This window comes from Embiotoca jacksoni, unplaced genomic scaffold (assembly GCF_022577435.1).
Source record: "Embiotoca jacksoni isolate LCO1_2020_lvr unplaced genomic scaffold, fEmbJac1.0.p SCAF_11, whole genome shotgun sequence".
NCBI lineage: Eukaryota > Metazoa > Chordata > Actinopteri > Embiotocidae > Embiotoca > Embiotoca jacksoni.
Window position 1 is genome coordinate 1,684,914 of NW_027185241.1, and position 16,979 is coordinate 1,701,892.

Consider the following 16,979-nt stretch of genomic DNA (forward strand, 5'->3'; position numbering starts at 1 on the left):
GGTGAGAATGTGGGGTCAAACGCTGTACAAATTGCCTTAAAATTGGCTCGTCGCACCACATGCACCTGACAATGACAACAAAGGAGCCTGAGGAGTTTCAGGCGTCAGATGTTAATAAGTGCTTATTACTTGTGCAGGCAGGGATTTTGTTCAAATTCAAGTCAACTTTTTGAAGGAAGAAAAACATCCACTTTTATATTGAAAATGACTATTTTAACGACGGAGAGGGAAACGGATGAAAAATGAAACGTAGGTAAGGGTCAAGGTTCGTCGGGAGTTATCAGACATCATTAAACGGATTTGATTTTAAGAATGTCCGGAGGCAACTTTCAGACAGCGGGATGACAACAGACGTCCTGGAGGCCTGTGGGCGGGCGGAGGGGTTGGGACTTAAATTGACATCTAATTAAAGGTCAATACTGACACCGATCACCTTTTGTTTTCTCATTGCTGCTTTCAGGACCATTGGTTGAATAGTGCCGTGCGGGCTCTTCAGTAATGGCCACCTCATTTGCACATCTATCTTATTTAATGCCGAGAAAACACTGTGGTTACCACTCAGCTTCTTTCTCGCTTATGCAAACATCATGTAAACACACCTTTCTCCCCCTCCTGCGCACACTGCAGGCAAAACACTGATGGCAAATGCGAACTATGGCTCTCAAAGTGTTGGGTTTAAGTTCACCTAAACTCAACTCATGGTCAACATATTTGTTTTTATCAGAGCTTTCAGCCACACTACACAATCCTTGATGTATCCATTAGTATAATTTCAGATTTATTTCCACGAGTGACCTCCATTCCCCCCCCCAAAAAAAAGACTCTTTAAATGTTAGTAAGTTCACCTTACTTTGAGATGCCTTTGCTGAGACGACGATCAGGCGGTTAATATTATTTTTCCTCATACATCATGATGCAATATATTTCTTATTTGACCAAAAATGAGTATTTCCCTTACGATATGAATCTTTTGTCTGAGTAATATGTTCAGCTGAATAAACTGTTGCTGGGAAACCACATGAACCAAAGTATTGATAAATTGTAGTTTCTAGTAGAGTTTTAGATTTTGTTTGGAACAAAAGAAAACTGCATGAACAGGAAGACAGATTCTTTATTTTGACAACACTCGGCAGTACAAACAGGAGGAACCTGTTGATAAAAGTCTGTAGATGTTGGTCAGGCTTACCTGCAGCAAGACAAACCAGGAAGTACGCCACTTCCGGCTACTAAAGCGTTGCAAAGCCAGAACCTGGTTAAAAATCAACTTTTATGGCCATCTCTGCATTGTATCGGCTATTTGCTCGAAGGAAGAATCTGTCATGACTTTAAAACGTCTTCAGATCAGAAGTAAGTGTAGTCAAACGGGTGAAGTTTTGGTTTCTCGTTGAAGGAGGTAAAACTCAACGCTAAGATTCTCACGTGGATGATCTCATGGGGCCCAAATGGTTCTTTAGAGGATTAAAAAAGAAACTAGGTGATACATACCAAATGAAATGTTTGTGGGTTTCTCCAGACTGGTGTGATTATGTGACAAGGAGGTCATGAAAACAAAGAAAACGCGAAACCATGCAGGCCTGTGGTGGATTTACCATCTCTTCCCAAAATGAAAACAGTGACTAATCATTGGCACTGTATTTATTTTTTCTCCTACAGTTGATACATCTGTAGCAGATGTATCAATCCTCTCCAGTTTTCCCCCGGATGAAAGCAAGCTCATTTCCTCGGGGTGTGGATGATTTCTCCACGTACAGAGCCATTCAGACCTCTCTCCTTTTGTTCAAACGGCTCAAAACGGCTTAACTGTGTTTTGATAAGCCGCCTTGAATATCCGTCAAGAAATCCGACCAGCCCCACTGAATTGTTAAGCAGCGGACCGTTTCGCGCCCCCCCCCCCCCATTCCTCCTCCTCACCCTGCCCGCTCTATATGTTACATTTCCAGCCCTCTCCTCTCGCTTTTTTTTTTTTTTTTTTAATTTTTTTTTTTTACGCAAGCGGACGTCCACGGCACAGCGACACAAGTGCGCACTCTGCGAGCGAAAGGGAGCGATCCGCACGGCAGCAGCCAGGCTGACGGCGGCGGGTACCGGAGCGACGACGCAGGCGGCGTGTCTATCTGCCTTTGTTGGAAACCGGCGGACTGGATGGTGGATTTGTTTATTTAACGGATTTTGGATCAGTGTGTGTGTGTGTGTGTGGGGGGGGGGGAGACGAGGATAACTTCGCATGGGACAAAACCCGCCTTCTTTCATGTCATCCGGCGATTTGTTTCGCCCGGCGTGTTGACGCCAGTGGAAAGGGGGGCAAAGGAGGCTGCCGGAGGAGCGCAATTGACAGCGAGGCGACATGAATATCCATGCGTTTCCGTCCACCGGCTGTGCAGAATAGATGCGGACCGAACGGCTCGTGATTTTGAATGTGATTCTAGGTGCAGCAACGCGGGTCGGTTTAAACGGAGACGAGGAAAAAAAGATGCTCTGCCGCTCGCTAGAGGTTTTTGTTTTTTTTTTGCACCGCAGGGCGATGTGTTATTGACGATTTGCACGGCGTGCTATAATGCATCGAGTCCCAACTTTGTTCTGACACCACGCGAGACGTTTGATTATCTCTTTTAAAAAAAAAAAAAAAAAAAAAAAAAAAAAAGTCTATTTATTTATCAGCCTGGCGTACGCTGCAGTAATCCTGTTATTCTTGAATACAGCTTCAGTAAACGCCAGTGCCATTTATCTATCAGCCCCGAAGCCCCGTGCTGTTTTTGTTTTTTTTTTTTTTTTTTTTTTTATCATTTACATGTTTGGAAACCCAAATCCTGCAGTCTGTTGATGTCACATATTTGCGTTACACAGATAAAAGCTCCGGAGTTGCGTTGCCAAATGATGAATTGTAGATGTAGGCAGGCCTAACCATCGCTTATGCAGATCCAATCGATAGCGAGATAAAGACAGCTCTGGCAGCCTGTTTCTGCCACTCTTGCAAGTGTCACGGGGGTGTGTTAGGAGAAGTCCCGCATATTTCGCTTTCACACAAGCCTCAAGGCAGCGGAGGAGCTGCTCGGTAGAGAGTGAAGTCTGTCAAAACACAAACGTCTCTACTGCAAGGCGAGGTCTCCAGAAAAGTTTCAATGGTTTTCCGAAAGTTGCCCGGTGTGTCGGCATCGGGCATGGGTCTGCGCCTGTCCCAGAAATTCGTGTTTCTCCTCTTTCTCTCGGGTTTGGTTACGCTGTGTTTTGGGGCCCTTTTCTTTTTGCCCGACTCTGTCCGACTAAAACGCATTTTCTTGTCCAAGACGGAGATCCAGCCGGTCACTGTTGGCTCCGGGTCCGAGAACGATGTCAGGGAACACCTAAAAAGACCCAAGGACCAGGGCATGACCTCCGCCAAAGGAGAGAGCGTCGCCAAGCTGAAAAGTCTGAGCCGCAAACCCTCCGTCTCTCATGAGGCGACCGAGGCGCGGCTGGCCGGCGGCAAAGCGCAGGAGGATTTGACTCTGACCGGGACGAGAACGGAGTCCGCCTCGGAGAAAGCCACCTCCTCAGACCCCGGTGCCAACTCGGATACTTTCAGTTACCAGAAGTTCAGGGGGTGCCTGCTTAAACCCCCGCTGGGGAGAGACAACGGCAAGCCGGGCGACCCCAAGACCAACGAGCGCCGGGAGAAAGTCAAAGAGGTAAGGATGCGACTGTCACCCTACTGGGGGGGGGGACCAAGATGTTAAATGTTCCTACAAGTGGTGGATGACTGACGTGTGGTAGACTCGAGGGTTAGGCGTAAGTACAAGCTGAGTGTTGGTTTTGTTACAGAAAGTAAAGGTTGTGGTTAAAGAGAAAAAGAGGAAGAGCATATGAGGTGAATCCAAGACACGTATGATCTAAGATCAGTGTCTGATCTATTAAATAGACATTTGACAAAATAAGCATTTTTTTTTCTTCCCCCTTGCGGCTTCATAAGTTTCCATTGTCCACCGTCTTTTCAGTGGGAGTGTGTTCATGCTGTCAAAAACAGGCAAACACAGCAGATAAATGGCAGTCTGCCTTATTCCAGCATGAAAAAAAAAAAAAAAAAAAAAGGCATTCACACTTGAATGGAGTAATTATAAATCAGATGTAGAGTTTGATTCATCTGGATTTGTCTGACAATACAGCCGACCTCTATGGAAGCAGTGGGACGGTTGTTTGCTGAGCTGCTGTCAAACAGACAAAATAAATCCCTTTCAATCATATCAGTTGTCTAAATGCAGCCGTCGCCTTCTACAGGACGGATTCCAGTCAGGTTTCTATCAATGAAGAAAAAGAACAGTGTCGGGACTAAAGACGGCTTTCAATGCACAGGGTCTAATATTCAAACAGAACTAGAATTAAATAGTAAATCAGGAATTTTTTTTTTAACACTGCAAAACAGATTTCAACTGCACTTTACTCACAATAAAAGCAAAAAAAAACCCCATAATCTTAGTTTTATAATATGTTATAATACAACTTCATATTTGATTTTTGTGCCTTTTTAAATAAAAAAACAGCACAACTTAACAAATCGCGGTGTTTGTTTTTAATGTGAGCGCTTAAATCACGTTCCATCAGGTCACCGAGTGACGAAACGTCCCGCGTTTCGCAGCAGCACCTCTTTTCTCCCTCGCACAATCGGCCCCGCGAACGACGTGACCGTGTGCGCCGACGACTCTTTGAGCCGCGAGCTCCTCAAGCTGTGTGCCATCCTTTGTTGAGCCCCGTGGGTCCAATGAGGGCTCCGGAGTGGGAGCGTCTGTGGATCACACATCTGTACCCACTCAAGGCGAAGTGAGGCTGGTGAGGCGGAGGGAGGGAGGGAGGGCGAGCGAGCGAGCGCAGCGGGACATGTCATTGGCCGGCGTGGCACAGAAAGGTTTCATCCTCGGCATGTGACGCGGATAAAGTCCCGTTGTCACTCTCGCTGTGAGCACGGCGACACCCTCTTCGCGCAGGCCTCTCGTACCGAGGGCCGACGCTGCCGGGGCGACGGCCGAGGCGTCAGAGGACGGAGGGGTCGTTCTCCCTCTCACTGACTCGCAAGCTTCCTGTGTTTTTTTTTTTTCCTCTTCTTTCAAGTGACCGCCAATGTGACTTTGCTCGCCCGGTCTGTTGAGCCAAGCTCTGCAAAAATGATTTGCCTCGGGGGGGTCGTAGTCATTGGAGGAAAAGTTATTTCCTGCCACACCCATCCGCGCCCAATTATTGTTGAGGCACATCAGTTGTGCTTCCAAGAATGACGGCCTTCGATTCCGGCGTTGGGAGAGCAGACACGTTTACCTGCATCGCGTGCTTTTGTTTTCGCGGGCATATTCAAGCGTGTGTCTTGGTGGTCTTGCATTGCTGTTGGTTTCCGTCTTTTCTTTGTGTGCGTTGCGGACAGATTCACACTCACGCCGCCAGCACAGGTTGACACAATGCTAACATGCACTTTGTCCAAGTTTACAGATGTCAAACTAAAGAGTGACTTTAACGTTTAAAACTGACAACATAGACATGTTGTGATGACTGTTTTTTTTTTGTGTTTTTTTTTAAGCAGTTCCCATGTATACATCTGTGAAGCTTGGGGATTAATTCAGACTTGAATTTTTGCTGTTGTCAGCCTCAGTTTGTGTCGTGGTACAGACAGAGCAGCTCTGTAAAAGCAGCCTCTTTTTTTCACTGCGATGGAATGCAGAGTGAGGGTATCCCCCTCCCAAAGCCAACAACAACAACAAAAAAAAAGGGGTCTGGTCCAGCCCACCGAGTGCCTCAATGCCCAAAACTGTGAATGGGCATCGTTTTTCTAAACTGCCAACAACTACAAAGCAGACACCCCCGCCTTCTCCCGCTGGGTGTGTGTTTCCACTGCCAAGAGAGGGTGAAACGATTGGAAAAGGACTGCCTGATCACACATCGCAAATGTTTAAAGGCAGCCCACCACGAGCTCGGGTACCAGGTTACCTAGAAAGTAACCGCCAACGTGAGATTGACGGTTTATTCTCCTCCAAAAAGTCCTCAGCAGGATGAAGATGAGAGTCATGCGGCGTCCTACTTGTTATTCTGTGACGTTATGGGTCGCTGGGTTTGCCTTGCACGGCTGTGTTGGTGCCTCGTTGGCTTTGGCGTAAGAAGTTGGATCGCAGGGATAGCGCCACAAAAAAAAAAAAAAAAAAAAAAAAAAAAACGCGCGACGGCGGAATGTCCTTTTATTCTGCGTGCGCATTTTGTTGAAGATGTCCCTTTTACGTTCAGCGAGGTTCGAACACTGTGCAGTTTTACGACACGTGTGTCTGGGAACATCTCAACTTTAAGGCGGGAAGGAAGGAAAAAAAAAACTCTCTTTGTACAGGAAGAAACCTCCGACCGAACCACGCTCGGAGGCGGGAGGCCGTCTGCCTCGACCGGTCGGGGTTCGGGGAGCGAAGAGGGAGATCATTGTCTTAAGTGTGTGTGTGTGCGTGTGTGTGTGTGTGTGTGTGCGCGTGGTGGATAATTGTGCACGTCTGTGTCGGATAACTATCCAGTTGATCAAGACTTTACAGATTTATGTCAAGGTAGACAGTCTCAGCTGAAATTGTTGTCACTGTTTAGTCATCCAGTTCCAGCCTCACCTGCATCACTGTGTCGACAAACAGCAATCAAATGAGGTACATCTGTTCTGTTTAATGGTCACCTGTGTGTGTGTGTGTGTGTGTGTGTGTGTGCGTGCGCGCGCCTGCTTATAATCCACAATAATAAGCAGCATCTCGGTGAAGTGAAACCCCTCCACCTGCTATTTGAGAAAACAAATTATTTCTAAACAGAAGCTTAAGAAGCACAAACAGTTTAATCTACACAGTCAGTAAAATGCAATAAAAGAGTGCACAGTGGTGATAAGACAGTTTAGTTTAACCTCCATCAGTTTGTCAGCTCGCCTCCCTGAGAAACTCAAAGCAGCAGCACGCACCTCATCTGCTTACTTTAGCTCCCAGATGAGTAAACAGCTATGAAAATAAATTGCAAAATAAAATACTTAGTTGTCGGCAGAACTCGGCAGAAGACTCGCTCTTAAAAAAAAAAAATCTCTGGAGTGTGGAATTTTTTTAAGCTTTTAAAAAAGAGAAACCGAATACCATCATCTTAAACAGATGAAAATAGTTTGATCAGAGCTTCCTTAAAAAAAAAACCATCTGATTTTATAGGGATGCTGTCCTGACGTATGTAAGCTCAGGGAGGTCAGGGAGGTCAGAGGTCAAGTTCAGCGAAAGCACGGCAACCAATGAGCAGATTTAGATGAAATACATAAAAAGATTCACACTCTGCTAAAATTTTAGATGCAGTAAACTCTTAAAGTCAGAGTTTAAGGTGTGATGTAAAGTATTGTTTTTACAGTGTAAATGTGGGAATCAATCAAAGAATATGAGCTGCCACATTACACACACACACACACACACACACACACACACACACACACACACACACACACACACACACACACGCACACGCAAACCCAACACAAAGCCTCAGAAAGAGGTGAGCTTGTAGCCGGACATGAAATCCCCTTACAGCAGTAATGACCGGTGAGCTGGCTGACCGTCTGAATAAAATGCTGGCGCCTGCTGGCCGGCTCTGAGCGCCGTGACCTCCCTCCACCCCTCGTTCCCCCGCTGTCTCCTGCTACGGATCAGGTGTGCCAAACAACCTCCAGTCTGAGCCAGGGAAATGGCCGCCCGCTGAGCGAGAAGAAAGAAACGGAAGATGAACAAAGTCTTAAGAAAAAGGCTTACACTCTCCCAGTGTCCCGACAGAGCTGGAACGTTTCTGCTTCTTTTTTTCTTTTTTTTTTCTCGTTTCTCGGCGGATGCTGTGCAAATGTCAGCGGCTGGTGTTTGGAATGTGAGCCCATCGTTGTCTTTGGTCTGTTTGTGTGGGGGAGGGAGCCGCCGGGCCCGCTGGATATTGATACATACTGTAAGTCAATGGCGTCTGAGGCAGATATTATGAACCTGTCAGTGCTGCCGACCGTCTCCGCCACACAAGAAAGAATTGGACCCTTTCGTTTATTTTCGGGGACTTTTTGTTTGCGCTAAATCTACATGGACATTAAAAGCATTCAGTGGGTTTTTACCTCGGGCCACATGCAGTAATTGACATAGCAGAGTCATTTCCGAGGTTGTCAACATAACGAGCGGCCAACGACGCATGGGAAACATGGCCGTTTACTGCTTAAAGTAAAAGCAGCGAGTGTGGTCGTCAGTCTCTGTCCTCACAGGTTTGTTCTCGTCACTTTTGAGCTCATTACTGACTATCGTGATGTCGAATTTTATCATGTAATACAGAAGGGAGGGGGGGGGGGGACCTGGAAGTAAACCGAGGAAATGTCGCTGTAATAAGTTCAAGTCAATGAGATTAAGTTACGTTGCGAAAACAATGCATTTAAAACGAATTCAGTGTGTGTAATAGTCAAATTCATCACATTCTTTCTGGATAAATGTTTACCGAGCAACCTGTGTGTAAACTAAATATTTATGCTGCTGGTTCTTATTGCAACTCGTAGTTTGCTTTTCGGAATAAGTCTTGCTGCTGGATTCACAAGTCCGTAAATCTCTTTTGGAAACCCCGGCAGGAAAAAAAAGTGCAATTTTTTTTCACTTAAATGAAGCTCAAAATATGACTCGCTGACTGAAGACCAGTTGTTTACTTTTATGCGTACACAGAGTACGTCACGAGACCCAGCTGACAAGGCAAACATGTTGTCACATGTTCATAAAAGTTATCAAAATAAATGTAATCGTGCATATTAGACCAACATAAAGCCGAACACCCATTATTGGGAAACATTTTAACCGTTAATGCTGCTTATGTTGAAATACTGATTTTGATTCCGATTTTGACTGAAGGAATGACTGATCAGACATGGTGTCAGCAGTTAAATCGACCGAGTGTGATTGACACCTGTCACATTCACCCTCTAAGTGCTGGTTATTTATCCTTTTCTTATTTTTCCTTTGTTTTTTATTTTGAAAATCTACTTAAGATTGCTCGAGGCTCCCTGAAGAGTTTTCATTCAAGCAGAGTTGCAGGTCTGACAATTATGATGAATGCACTCTCGCCTTCCTCATAAAACATTTGCAGTGCTGGTTTTAAGTATTTTAAATCCTTCATATCTTTTCACTAGTTAGCAGTATCCCTCTGTATTGCTTCTGCTGAGCAGGAATGTGTATTGCATTTCCCTCGTGTTCGAGCATGTGCACCTTTATGCACAAATAAAACAGTGACCCTGTTATTAAGTCATTTCCCAGTGGTGCTACTGGTGGTCAAAACCTCCCAGAGGGTGCCTTTAATGTGAGGGTTGCTGTCTAAAGCAGAAAACGTCCGCATTTCTTCAGTACATACAGGGAACCTGCTGCCACACTTCAGTGGTTACATGCTGACGGGGTGATGAGCAATGGAAAGCTGGCTTCCTGGAACCCATCACATCGATGTACTTCTCTTTAACCACGGCGCTCTCTGTTCTCCTAAACCAACAGTAACCCCTCTGCCTGCACGCACACAGATTACAAACACTTCGGGATGGTACGGTCCAAAGGTCCGAACAGATGACCCTAAAGTTGGAAGCGTCTCCGTCCAGGAAGTGTGTGCTCAGCGGAATAAGACAGAGGACTGCTCGGTTAAAAACATCGGGAGCCCGGCAGAGAAGCGTATCTTTCTGTGGGTGATAAAGGCCGATTAAGCCGTACAATAACAGCCCCACCGCCCGCCCGCCCGCCCGCCCATCCCCAGGCAGGCAGACGCTGCAGGAAGTAAAGTGATCGGGTTGAAATGGAGAGAGGAAGAGGAAGGATGTGGGTGAAAAAAAAGGGGGGGAGATGTTCGCTAACATCCTTTTGCATTCACGGCACATTCTCCGAACATTTCTCTTTGTGGTAGGGGCGCCGGCTTCAGGGCACGTTTCTCTGTCGGGGCATGCTTTTCAAGAGCGCGCGTGCGTGCGTGCGAAAATCCTCCTGCGCAAGGCCGTTCGCACGCAACTCTTTGTGGATGGTTAGGAGACGCACACAGGCCACTTTGTACAGGCACATCTGTTCATTTGTGTGCGTGCCTGTCTCGCGTACCGCGGGAGCGTTGTGCGCGTGTGTTGTGTTGGTTGTGGGTTACGGGCGGAAGCGGGGTGGGGTCGGGGGGGGGGGGGATTACATCACATCTTGAAAACGAATAAAAAAAGCGCTCTTTTCTCTCTTGAGAGGCCGGTAAGGTCCTACTGTTGAGCCCGAATTTAAGGCTTATGCGCGTAAGCTGTATATTGTGTGTGTGAGAGAGACAGGGGATTTGTGCGAGCGTTGTAAAAATGTTCCCCAGCCATTTTGAAGTCACACACACACACACACACACACACACACACACACACACACACACACACACACAATTGCACCCCCCCCCCCCCACCCTCCGCCCTCCTCCCACCCTCCCCCGATGACGTGGCCTGGTCAACGGTTTGCAGATGTTTTTTGTTACACAATCAAAGTCCAAGTTTTTCCCCTCTGGAACTCCCTCTTGTTGTTTGTTCCTGCACTTCCATATTTGCAGAGTCTTTAAATCAGACTTTACCTGTCTTGTTTGTTTGCTGTACTTGTCCAAGGCCCCTCTGCCTCTGTTTACTGTGGGTTTTGCGTCAGTTGTCAGACAAAAAAAAAAAAAAAAAAAAAAAAAAAAAAAGCAAGAGGTCCCGGAACGCATCTGGCCACATTTTGACCCCCTTCCTGCTCGAACAGAGCAGCGAGGGAGCAACGCTGGAAGGAACGGTCATGTGTTTAGTAGATTTCCGTGTTTCTCCGATTTCATCATCTGGACTCTGAAAAGTTTCTCCGACGCAATCAGCCTTTCCACTGCTGTGATGCTGCGATGTTGCGATACGTTCCGTCGAAGCCCATTTGTCACACGCTGCTGACATAATGGGGTCATTGTGTGTATACCTCCTCATCCTGGCTTCTGAAGTCCTGTGATTACTGGGGGAAAAAAAACAATACACACATTCGTTCCTGACTGGATGCTCTCGAGTTGCATGTTGTTCCCCTCGTGGGTAGGGACTTTTCGATAAGGCTAAACATGCCTAAAATCCTTTTTCTTTTTTTTTTTTTGTACCTCTTCGGTCTTTGACGTAACCGGGAAACCAAACTCTGGTACTTTTTATGTCACCAACCAAAATGCTTTTGCGCAATCTACAACTGCCTTGTCATTCTGCACTAAATTTCAATAACTGGCTTAACTTTTGCCTCAACACAAGACTAAATCTCATCAGAGCCGCGGTTTGGACCACATGTAGCCTCGACTCAGGATCCCGCACACAAAAATTCAAAAAAATTCCCCCGTTATCAGCTTGGTTGTAATTTACATTATAAAGCCTTTTTTCCACTGTTTTCAAACTAATATGTAGCCACATACTTTTCTTTTTTGCATGCGCTGCAGTATTTGCTTAGCTTACCAGGTGCGTACAGAAAAGCTTTCATCTGACGATAGGATGTGACGTTTAGTTTAGGAGATTTCAGTAAATTGTCGCATCCAGCGCTAACTTGCACCTGAGGTGTTTCCCTCTGAACTGCATGAAAACTTAAGGATTTGTACCGTAATGTCTAATGTAATTTTCTTTTTTATTTACAGTAGAATTAGTAAAAATTATTATCAAAAAAAAGTATCCTTCAGGAATCTAAGTCCTTGTATCGGTACCAGAAGCGATATTTTTTTTTTTGACACCCACCAGCCTGTTAAGGTTTGGTCATTACTTTCAGGCTAAAAAAAAACAAAACAACAACGAGATAATAATCATGGTTATCTCCACTCTTTCACTGCTACTGCTGATATTATTACTTCCAAAGTAGTAAAAACAAAGAGAGAGAGAGAGGAAGACAAGCACCGTTCGTGTCTGGCTGCATCTCTGTCTGTGAGTGCATGTGGACTTGGAGCATCTTACAGACGTGTCGCCTTGTTCGCAGCTTCAGATTGACATCCTTTGCTGAGGTGCCGAGTGAAATCCCCCCCCCCCCCCATCGCCGCCTCCTTCTCCCTTTGTCCTCGCTGCCCCGGCAGATTCAACAAACAGGGAAGAAGTGAGGGGGAGAGTGTCCTAGATGTAACCAGCAGACTCTCGGAGCCCCTAGCGGAGTTCCGGCCCGCTGCCTTTATTCCTGCCTAATTGATCAGAAACAACATGCGTGGCTGTGTTCACCGGCTAATGGCAAGACATTAGAGTAGGCTGGGAGACCTGGCTTGTCCCCATATGTCTTCCACATATTTCTCACTCTTGTCTTTTGTTCAGTCCTAAAGCTCTGTCACCGACTCTTTCTCTCTCTCACCTCTTCTTCTCTTTCTCTTTTGTCTTCTTTTTTTTTTTTTTTTTTTTCTTTCTTCCTTCCTCGCTGCTTCTTGGGGAATCTGCGGCCCCTGGCATGTTTACTGCCGCCGCTGCTCTGTCAATTACGCTCTCGTCCCCTGCATTGCCCGAAAGCCAGTGTTAACTGCCCGGCTGCTGTTGTGGCAGACTGGCCTGTCTGCGTTGTTGTTATCGTGTTGTGACAATGGTTTCAGCCCTACTTTCAAGATGGCTGAATAATGGTGTCAAGCCTTTGACCCACAATTTTAGGCGACTGCCCGAAAGACAACATGAGCTTTTAAGTGGCGGCTTTTGTAGGCGAGGATCAGGTTTTTCCATCGGAGCGAGGACAATGACTTTCGCATGGAAAGCTTAGCAGACCGTTTTCGTGGTCAGCAACAGTGCTGTCTAGTTCTAGTGGGCTAAGAGGAAAATGTGTATCCCCAGTGATTTTCTCCTTCATCGGCATCAGTGGGCAAATTGCCATTAATTAGCTGAATGCTTACAAGACCATTTTAGCCAGAGCTGGGTGTATTTGCTCATTATTATCACAATTAAGTCCCTAATCAAATAGCAGCAATGGTGCTCAGTGCTCATTAGGGAGGCATATAGATTTCTCTTGTTTCCATCAAGGTTGGATGATTGCTGGCTAGATAATTGCAATTTTCATCTGTCCACAAGTCGGTGGCGAGGCAGTGGAATAACAAATAAACTGACTTGATGGTCTTCTAATGACTGTTTGTGTGTGTGAGAGAAACCAGTTTGCCGATCATTAATTGGATGAGAAGTGTAGGTGACAGGCTCTTTGGCATGTTACTTGCACATTCATTTTGCGCCAGACTGCTGGATGTGGCAGAGATGCATCCATGCGATGCCTTTTTAAAAAAAATATTTTTATAAATAAAGCCTTGAAAGTCTCTCGGATAGCTATCTTAACCGAAGAGAACCAAAGCAGACGAAAATGATCTGTCGTTCCTCTACGAAATATTACTCAAAATCATCCTGTATTCTGGAAAGCAGCTTATAGAATGAACATTTAGGGTCTTATTTAAAATACTATTGATAAAAAGAATTGTATTAAAAAGTAAAGCTCCTGTAAAAAAAAGCAACTCATAATTGAAGTGTTGAAAGATTGTACTTTTTGTACAATGTTTCAGAGAATATTATCTTTCCAAACATTTAATACCCTCAAAAACATCTGTTTTCTTAAGCAATACTGTCCTAACTTAATCTGCTTATTTCCATACAAAAATCCATTTTTGAAACTGAAATAATTGTATTTTTCTTTTGACGATGAGTCTTCACTTTTCTCTTTAAGAAGAGAGTGGATGGTGGTACAATATGCTTTGACAACAGGAAATGGGTGTAGCTGGCTGGCTGCTTTCAGAAGTCACTGTGGTTATCAGTTTTTTGTAGAAGCCCAGATGTGTCGTTTCAGTTAATCAAGTATGACAGCGCATCGTGCCGAACTACTGTTGAACTTGTAACTGACAAATTGGTGGTTGGCGTGACCAGAGGGTTAAAAGAATATTATGATTCATTTTGACTAAAATAACAGGTAAACTATAAGTGCATGATACTCTGGCAAATATGGAAAAGATAGTGGTGTCATATTGGGCTAGTATGAGACAAAAAAAAGGTAGTGGCTTCTGAGAGTTTCCTCTATTTCAGGCCTAACTAGAAATGCCAAATATGGCATTTCTAAACCCTGAGCTAAAAGGGATTTTTACTGCTTTATATATAAATAAATAAAGACTCACTTTGAGTCAGTATAGGCTGATAATTGATGCTTAATATGCATGCAAAATGATATGCACTTGCATGTATATTTGACATCTGTATGTCAATGAAACTAGTCAGTAATACGTCATTAGAATAAAATGAAGTAGTTGAATGGCAGTTTTCAGAGCCTTTGCAGCAAAATGACTTGTATAGCATAATCCAAATGATCAAATACAGACAAACAGGGGGTAAACAAAAAAATCATAGTAACACTACACAAAATTTACGGTTTGATTGGTACTTCGCTATTTGGGGTTCAGTTACAGTTCAGTATGTTTTCTTTACAGCAGGAAAAACTAAAAGAAGGCATAAAATAACAATTTTACATTTATTTTGAGGGATGTAAACGTTCTAAAAGTATCATATTGGCCATAATTTGTACTGGTATATGCTAGCATGTTATCAAAAACAAATACCATGAAATTGCAGATCCGACTCTACCAGTGGTCACGAAAGCGTGTGTACCTCAGGTGTCGATGTTTGTCAAGCAACGTAACTTGGAATACTTCCCCCACGAAGGTCCCAGCTTCCCTCTGCTCATTGCATGTCACGGTGCTGTGCTGCGTTCACGTGCAACAGAAGCAGTCTGTACTTTTTGGTTGTACCTTGTATGTATCTCAAGCTTTAAAGACCAATCATTTTAGCACGCTGAAACTGATTGACGACAACTGGCACACTCACAAGACTGTCTGAATGGAACTCGAGCTGTAGAAAGTACATAGTTTGGCCGCACTGAACAGAACGGTCTCCTGCCAAACCGACGGTCACGTTCGGCTACACCCCTGCTTGTTATTGCAACTAACTAGTACAGCTATGGATTGCTTGAATTTTTATATTTTAAGTTGTTTAATTAGGACAAAAAAAAAAACCAATGTTTGCCGGTTGTAGCTTCTAAAATGTGACTAATAATTCTTTATTTTTTTTCTATCATGGGAAGATGAATCTTTGGGTTTGAAAAATAGACATATGGAGCCATCACCTTCGTCCGTTACAACTTGCGACAGATGTGGAGAACTTTTGGACGTTTCTTAGACTAAATTATTTCTTGTTACATCCATCCATCCATTATCTATCCATCCATCTACATAACTAACTTTGGGTGAAGGCATGGTACACTGTGGACATGTCTTCAGTCCATCACAGGACTTAATTGATACAATAAAAACAAAAAAGAATAAACTGACAATAAAAATTATTATTAGTTGCAACCCTGCGTAGAACACGACAGCCATTCAGTAATCCAATCTTTCAACATATAGTCTGTTTTTACTTTTATCCCCTTGTGTTCCAACTGCGTCTGAGTCATGTAAATGATCGAATTAGACTTTGAAATGTCGATCCATTACAGTGGAAACCTGCTGCTAACTAAACCTTCGCCAGAAGACGTGAGCCTGCTCCTCCACTCCCTCATAATGATGTCTGCTCTGGTCTTCCGGACGCAATGATAGAAATGAAAATGGCAATGACGTGTCTGTTATAATGACATCTCCGGATGACAGAGGTCGAAGATTGGTGGCTTCTACCTGCGAGTGAAGAATCACTGAGATCATGTCACTTTTAATTTTCCCCAATTCAACATGCAAATTGAAAGCGGCAGTTGATATGATAACAACAAAGCAGCAATTTCCAATATCTTAATAGTAATTGAAGGTTTGATAAAAGAACCCTAATCATGACAAAGAGCAGTGTATCTCAGCTGTGAGGTTTTAATAGAATCATGAGCAGATCCTAAAATGCATATTCCCAATCAGTCTGGCCTTCAGATTGGTTGTGTGCCAGCATCTCATGAGTTCTCCAGCCAAACGCACGCTTGTGGCTTAGCAACAGTTGAGTTTATTTTTTGCTTATTCACCAGCAAATCAGAGAGGCTTTAGCTCTTCAGCTACCAAGTATTACAGACACCATATCAAGGAGAGGAACTGGTTTGAGACTGCGTTAACGTTCAAATCGGTTTGGTGCTTTTATTGGCTGAGGTGACAGTGAGACAAACACGTAGGTAAAAACAAACATCCAAAATTGAAAATCTTTTAGCTTTAAAAGGGCCTGAAAACAGTTTGAGGTTTGACTTTAAAGTAGCACAGAGCATGTCAGAACATGAATGCGTGTGTAAAGTAGCCACAGATATTCCCTTTATTCAGAAGTGCCAACATTTTGCGTGCCATATTTGGATCTCTGAAAGAGGCCTTACTCAGTTTAACACCTTGTTTTGCTTTCCTCCAATATTTAAGGTTTCATTTTGTTGCAGTGTTGTAGAAATGTACTAAATATGTGTTTAGTAACTGGGAGGGGGAGTGAGGGAAGTGGTGGGAGGGGGATGTTGTTACATTACACTTTAAATGAAATATTTTTAGCACAAGCGGTGCTTCATTCAGTTATGGTAACGTCGTACCTAACAATGAACTGCTGAGATTTCGGAACATCTTTATGTCCGTGTCGGGTAACAACAGTCATTCAGAGAGATGGTGAACAAGACGACATTCTTGCCAGGTCAGCTTTCTCTTTACATGAATGGATGTGTGTTGTTCATAACCTCTCAGAGGAAAACTTAAGTACATGATTATTATGCGTACATTTAAGTTCAGCAGGGGAAAGTATTGAGCTGTTGGTTGCTTATGCAGGCTTTCCTCCTCCCCAAAAAAACCTGACCCTCTTAAAATAGGTCTTTTGTGCAAACAGCTTTTTATTACAGACAATTTATTTATAAACCCTCCAGCGGTCGCATAAATAATGACAATCTCGTTTCCTGGAGAAGTGACGCAGTTCATAGGATGTCTATGTTAGGAGGAGGCAGGTTGGATGGATTGTTCGATACAACAGCGGACTTGAGTGCAGGAGATCGCTGTTAGCTTTCTGTTTCCAACTAGGAGTT

General features: G+C 44.3%; 1 protein-coding gene across 1 annotated transcript in view; it reads left to right on the top strand.

The window, feature by feature from the left end:
• The first annotated feature begins 2,004 nt into the window (after window positions 1–2,004).
• LOC138193581 (mannosyl-oligosaccharide 1,2-alpha-mannosidase IA) overlaps window positions 2,005–16,979 on the top strand; it is a 187,666-nt gene continuing 172,691 nt past the window's right edge. Inside the window, exon 1 of the mRNA XM_069141711.1 lies at window positions 2,005–3,665. Within this exon, the coding sequence (XP_068997812.1) occupies window positions 3,120–3,665 (546 nt within the window). The 5' untranslated portion in view covers window positions 2,005–3,119. The remainder of the gene's footprint in view (window positions 3,666–16,979) is intronic.